At 42.4% G+C, this 7465-nt stretch overlaps 1 protein-coding gene and 1 long non-coding RNA gene across 5 annotated transcripts in view; one reads left to right on the forward strand and one right to left on the reverse strand.

Moving 5' to 3' along the window:
- The window catches only part of LOC121675017 (melanopsin-like), a 44147-nt gene extending 40680 nt beyond the window's left edge, over positions 1-3467 (reverse strand). The window contains exons 1-2 of one of the 4 annotated variants that reach the window (XM_042049966.1): positions 3382-3467; positions 377-2838 (exon numbers count right to left, since the gene is read on the reverse strand). In XM_042049966.1, the coding sequence (XP_041905900.1) occupies positions 377-448 (72 nt within the window). In that variant the 5' untranslated portion in view covers positions 449-2838; positions 3382-3467. Of the gene's footprint in view, positions 1-376 lie in introns of all 4 variants that reach the window. The other 3 variants (XM_042049968.1, XM_042049969.1, XM_042049971.1) reach the window with 3 other exon arrangements.
- Positions 3468-4775: 1308 nt separating this feature from the next.
- LOC121674815 lies at positions 4776-6782 on the forward strand. Its single transcript, XR_006019855.1, has 2 exons — positions 4776-4815; positions 5626-6782. It is a non-coding gene; the product is annotated as an uncharacterized LOC121674815 (long non-coding RNA).
- Positions 6783-7465: the final 683 nt, after the last annotated feature.

The following is a 7465-nucleotide window of genomic DNA, read 5'->3' on the forward strand; positions in this document are numbered from 1 at the left end:
TGCTAAGCATCTACACTATAAACTAAGCTTTAGGGTATGAATGCACTCAGTTAACTCACTCACTAGCAAAAATGTAAATCTGTACCAGCTTGACTCTTTTCTTCTCCACCCCCACTAAAAGAGCATAACCCAATGACAATGATTAACTGGGCATTTGTCTTTTCTTTCCACTTCACCTATGCCATTGCTTGCTTTCACTCTGAGAGGGAGAAGATGAAGCTACCTGAGGTGGTGGTCCCTGCATGAACAGGGGCTTCAGCATAATTCCTATCCCCTTCCCTCACAGAGGCTGACATCCCTCCTATTCCCTTATTCCACCAGCAGCAATCAGTTACCGGGACTCAGACACAACTTTTCTTCCCAGGCTCACCCTTACCCAGAGTCCTTCCCATGGAAAGAACAACCCAGTTGAGATCCATGCCCAATCTCTTTCCTCAGTTGAAGACATTCATTTTCTCAGGTACAGCAAAGGATTTTTAGCCACGGCTTATAGTCTTCATGGCCTTTAAAGCTCCTGCCTCCCAAGGAGAGGGTCCTTGGCACCAAGCTACAGACAAGGAATGTTATCTCTGCTGGAGACACAAAATGGCAGGAGAAGAAATGCAACTGTCAAAGGACCTGAGTGAGGAATTCAACTTCATAATGCTCTGGGGAGACACTCACTTGGGGGACAGGAATCTGGGCTCTTAGTTACCACTCCTAGCACTGTTATGTACCCTCTGGAAAGGCTGTTTGACCTGGAACGGAAATGGACCTGTCCTGGGAGAGGGACCTCACATCAACATTTTGCTACACCACCAATACTGTAAGCTTACTCAAAATACAACCTCTTTCACTTTCAACACTCAGTTTGAAAACACTTTTCATGATACCAGTGTTTTCCACAGGAAAGACATTCTGATATTTTACTAACTCACATTTTTTTTCTCTGGCCTCATTCAGTTACGGAGTTTTCTCCAACAGCTTGTGGAAAAACCCTAAAAGTCACAACTTTTGCTGTCAAAGTCACGGCAGTGACAGTCACACAGATTTTGTTGTTGTTGTTTTGCTATCTTCTATATTGAAGCTTTCCATTTCTGGTCAAAGGTGACTTATTTCTATAAACAGAAACATTTTCACACTTTAAATGTTTAAAACAAAATCCTTTTGTGTAAAAAGCCAGCCTGGAGAATTTCATCCTGGCAGCTGAATGCACCAGAGTCCCATGAATGCTTAGACAGGTAATGAGGTTAAAAAAAAGAACCCCAAGTTTGGTATTGGCTCCCTATTTCAGACACTCTTTCTAAAAGAGACACCAAAACAAGGAAGCCATTATAGGTCTTCAGTTCCTATATGACAAAGGATGGAAGAATATACTTGGATGTAAAGCAACTCTGACCCACACGTCCTTGAAGAGCCAGAGGGACAACTGCTACAATCCAGAAGGAATACACGTTAGGCAATAGCTGTGCTACTGCCCTGAACACTTAGCAGAAAGTGCTGTACCCTGTTAAGTGTTGGCTCCAGGGGCTGCAGCACAGCCCCTAACACAGCTCTGATGGTCCCTGCTGACACAGTGACAGGGGCTCTGTGTGCGCTCCAGGTGACGCTCTGCCCTGCTCCAACGATGTCACTTTGCAGAGCATGTCGAGGGAGGCACATGTGGTGTGACCTTTCTGAGCTCAGCCCTGCCCTCACCCTCTCAGTGATCAGACACCAGTTCCAGCTTTGCAGGAACCTTCAGTGTGAACCATTCCCACCAGCCACCTTGTAAACCAGGGGAATTAAAATCCAGGTCCCACTAAAATTAAGGGCATGAGATAGCAATATATTTCAGAAGATCTCAGGATGTACTGTGATACAAAAAACAATACATAATTTCTTCAGCCATTTTAGGCCAAATAATCCTATGGTTTGAATTGCTCTTCAGATAACATTGCCCTAAAACACAGTCTGAGCCAGAAAAAAAGTGAAATTTAAACTACAAACTTGTTTAAAAATTTGGCTTGAGTCTTGACTTGAAGATCCTCAAGACCTGGTGACAAATACCAAAACCACTGTTGATTCTTACCTCAGAAAACAGAAGCAATAGTGTGCCAGTAACTGAATTAGATGCATAGTAATACATTTATCCTGAAGTGGGAAGAAACTTGAATTTCATCTCATGCTAGAAAAAGAAGCCGTCACTAATACCATCTGGATGACAATCTGAGATGTGAATCTGAGACTGGCTTTCAAATGCAGGTGTTAAAGTAAAGGAAAATAAACCCAAATTAACTAATTTTTCTTTCAAATGGGATCTTCTTTGACTTTTTATCTTCAAAAATTTCAATTCTGTTCCAAAAAAAGAGAAGGAAACACTATTAGAAGCAACACCTCAGAAAAAATTCTGTACTTACATTCACTGGAGTTTTTTCTAGAAGAAAGAACAAAAAAGCCTGTTACTAAAAACTGTGTTCTTCCCTTCACCAAACATTCTCTGGTCTAAAATTCCTTCTCTTTCAGACTGAGATAATTTCTCAGCTCTCTTGGTCTAATGCCACATGGGTTCCTGTAATCCCTCTCCCATCTGGTACGGAAGTCATCAGGATGCACTTACATTCCTCAGCAAAATAGGTATTACTAAAACAATCCAGCACTTCACTAAAATGAAACATTTCAGACAAAACCCTTTTGCCTGAGAGCAGGGCATACAAATGAAGAGACTTGATGAGCACCATGAAAGCAGCTGGAGTGGGACTCGGGTGTCTGTGCTTCTTCGACCACCTGGTGTCCTCCTTCCCTTTGCAAAGATACTCCCACAAGTAGCTTTTTTCCCCCCAGTTCTCACAGCAAGCATAACACAAAGGTACACATTTCCTGAAAAGGAGACAAAGTTTTGCTTGGTCTATTAATCATTAAGAAAGAAAGGTTTGAAATGAGTTTTTTTGCCCAAACATTTGGTGAATAAGGGATAGGCAGAATATAAAAGTAGCTATCTGCTCTAGGTACTTTCAGGAACGGATACTCTTGCCCAAAGGTCAAAACTGCAGGCCAGAGAGAGAAGCAGATGGAATAAGATATTAAAACAGCAGGGTAAAAGCAGATTTTTGTCAGGAGATGTGGTAAACTACACAGGACAACTTAAGGGACCATTTCATGCATGACTGAAAGAGATTTTGTATTTCTTCTAAACATTATATACAGAGCAGTTTTTTTTTTTTTTTTAAACCACAGTTTTATGTAGAAATACTACAGAAAATTTTGCATTAGAACTATAGGCAGGTCAGATCACACCCCCTCAATTTCTGGGTGTGCCTGCATGCATGTGCACCCATACACACACTTTGATAAAAATTCATTTCAATTAAAAAAACATTTCCCATTATAGGGAACAATCCTCATTGCTGAAGTTAACTGTACCTTTACTGATCCTTTATTCTGGCAGCTGCAATTTTGAACTCTCCATCCAACTGCTCAGCTCGGGAAAAGGCTGGCTGGCCTACAGAAAAATAGCATTTTTTATTCTTTGAGAAGCATGAAGGGGTGTTAGATTGTAAAGTAAGCTTTGCTACGGTTAAACTCATGAAATATAGCAGCATATTATAACAAATAAACAGTATTAAATAAATTCTTGAGTTTCCTTATTCTCTCCTGGAAAAATACTAAGTTGCTTTTCAGTGAAAGCTGTTGATACAAATACAGTTTGATTTTCCTCCTGTCAGTGTCTCCTTCTGCCTTTGGTCCCAAGTAACAAATCACTTTCCTCAAGTCAGAGAACCAAATTCTACTGTTATGTCACAAGCTACAATTTGGCTTATATATTTGTGTTAGGATAGTGAGAACAGAAGTTGGTTTACAACACTGATCTTCACACATGCATTAAAAAAACAGCTTTATTGTATTTTCACATTGCTAAGGGGAACTATTCTTGGGCACAAATCACTAGGATTTGGCCTTTGAGATAATTAGCCTTTCTTGTTCAAACTCTTTCACTCTGCTCACTTTTTCCCACCTAATTTCCAAAATTAAAAGTCTGCTCAACACAGGGCTGTTCTCTGCAAGTCACGGAATCAATTAGACTGTAATAAACCTTTGAGATCATCAAATCCAGCTTATGACCAAACACCACCTTGTCAATTAGACCACAGCACTAAGTGTCATATCCAGTCATTCCTTAAACACCTGCAGGGATGGCAACTCCACCATCTCTCTGGGCAGCCCATTCCATTGTCTAATCACCCTTTCTGTGGAGAATTTCTTCCTTATGTCTAACCTAAACATCCCCGATGCAGTTTAAGACTGTGTATTCTTGTCCTGTCACCGGTTGCCTGGGAGAAGAGATTGATCCCTGTCATAGGTTAGCAAGCATAGTCCCGGAAGGGACGTCCTTGCTAAGGGGTGCTTACAGTTTCCTCTGGGAACTGACAGAACCTATCAGCTGGCCAGTTTGAATATGGACAATTCTCTAAGCCACTTAAAGTTGTGGCCGCCTCTGTGATCCACATTTAAGAACAGGCAAACTCCCCTCCAAGCTCTCTCTCGTTTCCGGCGCTAAAGTTGTGGCCGCCTCTGTGATCCACATTTAAGAATAGGCAAACTCCCCCCCAAGCTCTCTCTCGTTTCCGGCGCTGGCACAGGTGGCTGCGGGCCCCGTGTGGGGGCCAGCGGGCCCAGCCAGGCCCTGCTTGGGCCAGGCCGGGCCGGGCCACGGCCATCCTGGAGCCGATGGACCTGTTCCAGCCGTGGAACCCCCCCCACTGCCTTGCCGTGGGCAGCCGGAGCGGCTCGGCTCTCCCCCCTCTCCACTACGATAAGAAAAATCCAACATTCCAGCTGCAAAGCTGCAAGGCTGAGGTGAGATTAACCCTTTTATTGCTGTGAAGAGCTGAAAACCTGAGGGAAGAGAGAGAGAGGAGATGCTTAAAGCTGAAATTCTGTTGTGAAGCTATGATATATCAGAGTATCCCGTTGTAATTTCATGAAGATATGGGGGGGTGGAGTGTTCAACTCGTGAGCAAAAGCACCTGCGCTAAGATAGGCAGATGCTGACGCAGCTGTAATTTCATGAGAAGTTTGGACAGGGAGAGATGAACCAGATGAGGACTTTTGCTCCAAATGGGAAAGGAGAAAACCTCAGTTCCTACAGATGCTCCCAGAGATAGTCCTAACGATGAAGATGATGAAGACCCTCTGCTCCCAGGGAAGGAGAAGGGCCTCTGTTTTTGTTTCTGAACGGCTCAACCTTAAAATTGTACCCCAAAAAACTTCAAGAGTGGACCCTCGAAAGCAGTTGCGGGAAAAGCTGCAAGTCGGGGGAAAGGACTCACACGCAGGCAGAGAGACTCCTCTTCCTAAATGGACTGAACAATATTTGGAAGTGGGCGGCTGTCTCGTTGTGATAATGTTTTCATAGCATGAGCAAGAAGAGACTTCTCTTTCTAAATGGACTGAACAAGGTTATTATGGCAGTGGTAAACAGACTGAACATCTTAAGGGTTGTCTTTTCACATTGTCAGTGGGAGAAGGGAGGAAGGTGGGGGGAGGAGGAGAGTTCTGAAGGTGGTATAATTTTTTTTTTTCTTCTTTTAGGTCTGTTAATAAACTTCTTTATATTCTTTCAAGTTTGGTGCCTGCTTTGCATTTCTCCTAATTCTTATCTCACAGCAGATAAACAGTAATGAGTGTTTTGGACCAAACCACTACAATCCCCATGTGGCTACACCTTCCTTTGAGGATCACCTTTGAGCCTTCTCTTCTCTAGGCTAAACACCCCCAGCACCCTCAGTCACTCCTGATAGGACTTGTGCTCCAGGCCATTCACCAGCTTTGCTGCCTTTCCCTGGACACATTCCAGCACCTCAACTGTCCTTCCTGAACTGAAGCACCCTGAACTGGACACGGGACTTGAGACCTCACCAGCGCCGACAGCGGGGGAAGAATCACTTCCCTGGTCCTGCTGAGCACACAACTCCTGATACAGGCCAGGATGCCATTGGCTTTCTTGGTCATCTGGGCACAGAAATCAGCATCCTGAATAGGCCAAAATCTGCCCTCTGCAGCTGAGGCTGCATCTTCTCCCTTTTCCAGTTTCTTTCAACGCCTCTCATTTCAGACCTGCCTGACCCTGATTTGGTGCAGTGGGAACGTGACATGATGCCCAGGGCGGCACTGTGCAAAAGCCTACATCCTCAATTTTAGCCATGCACCGACTTGTTTTTATTTCACTGGAGAGGCCTCACTGAAGGCACAACATGTTCATTACCACTGTAGCACTTTATAAACAAAACATCAACCTAAGGATTAACTACATAAACATCTTGTTAAATTTGCTGTCGTTATTTCCTTGTGATCTGATGATAACTGCATAATATATTGCTAATACTAATTATTAGTCTTGACAGATTTGGCATATATCATGATTTCTATATTCGCTTCCTCGCATTAGCATTTCCCTGCTTCCTGATCCCCACTGACTTTGTGTTACCTAGAGAGCCTCCTGCTTTCTCCAGGGAATTCCATAGTTCTCTTATCTGATCCCACAGCTTCTCTGCATCCACATAATTGAAGTGGTCACCGCTGGACAGGAAATGTAAGGTTGAGTTGATACCATATTCTTCTGGACATTGTTATTCTGAGTGGTGCCATAAATCTCATGAGAAGACCCCAAGGGAAGATGCATCTCAGGCAGAACTGAAAAGAAGAATTAAAGTCAAAGAAGAGGAGTTGAAGGCATCTTTTGTTTCTTTTGTGGTGCAGCAATTACAGCCTCTGTTTAATCTGGTGTAATAGTTGTCTCATTAAAAGATTTACTACAGTCAAAACTGAATACATAGAACTGCTTTTTGATTTAGAAAATGTAACGATTTGTTAAGTATTTTTGTTTAAAAGAGGTAACTCAACACCCTTAACAACCAGGGTGTCAGCAAACTTCTAATTTTAGTTTTACAAATACTGCTCCAAAAATATCTTCCAAAAAACTTTTGGCTCCAAGGTATGAGAAATATGTATACAGGAAACTTAGCCTGAGATTTAGATTTAGTTTCCAAAACTATGGGGTTTTGGATGATTACCCTGAGAGAGAAATTTCTTGGTTAACTGAAATTTAAAAAGACTCTGCTAAACCTTCACTGGTTTGGAGAAAAGGACATTTGGCAGATTTTAGAGAGACGTATAAAAGCAGAATTTCTGAGGGTGAGCATGCCAGTGCATGTCCTTCACATTATATAGGAAGCAAAGTATTCCCAAAAAGAGACCAATAGTTTCCATAAGTTTATGGAATCTATGAGTTTACCATGTAGATTTATTTTGTACCTTTTTCAGAATGAAATTAGGTTCGATTAAGACCAAAGAAGTATCCATACATAATATTCTAATTTTAACCATACCGAAAATTGCTTAACCTTTTAGGGTATTACTACTGTAGTAGAAGTCAGATTTCCCAAAACATGCTAGCCTATATTAGCCAACAGATTTACATGGTGCTTTAAACCCTCGGGATTCTTGC

Source organism: Corvus kubaryi, unplaced genomic scaffold (genome assembly GCF_017639235.1).
Source record: "Corvus kubaryi isolate FWS band 111438036 unplaced genomic scaffold, C.kubaryi_AGA036_p1.0 71, whole genome shotgun sequence".
NCBI lineage: Eukaryota > Metazoa > Chordata > Aves > Passeriformes > Corvidae > Corvus > Corvus kubaryi.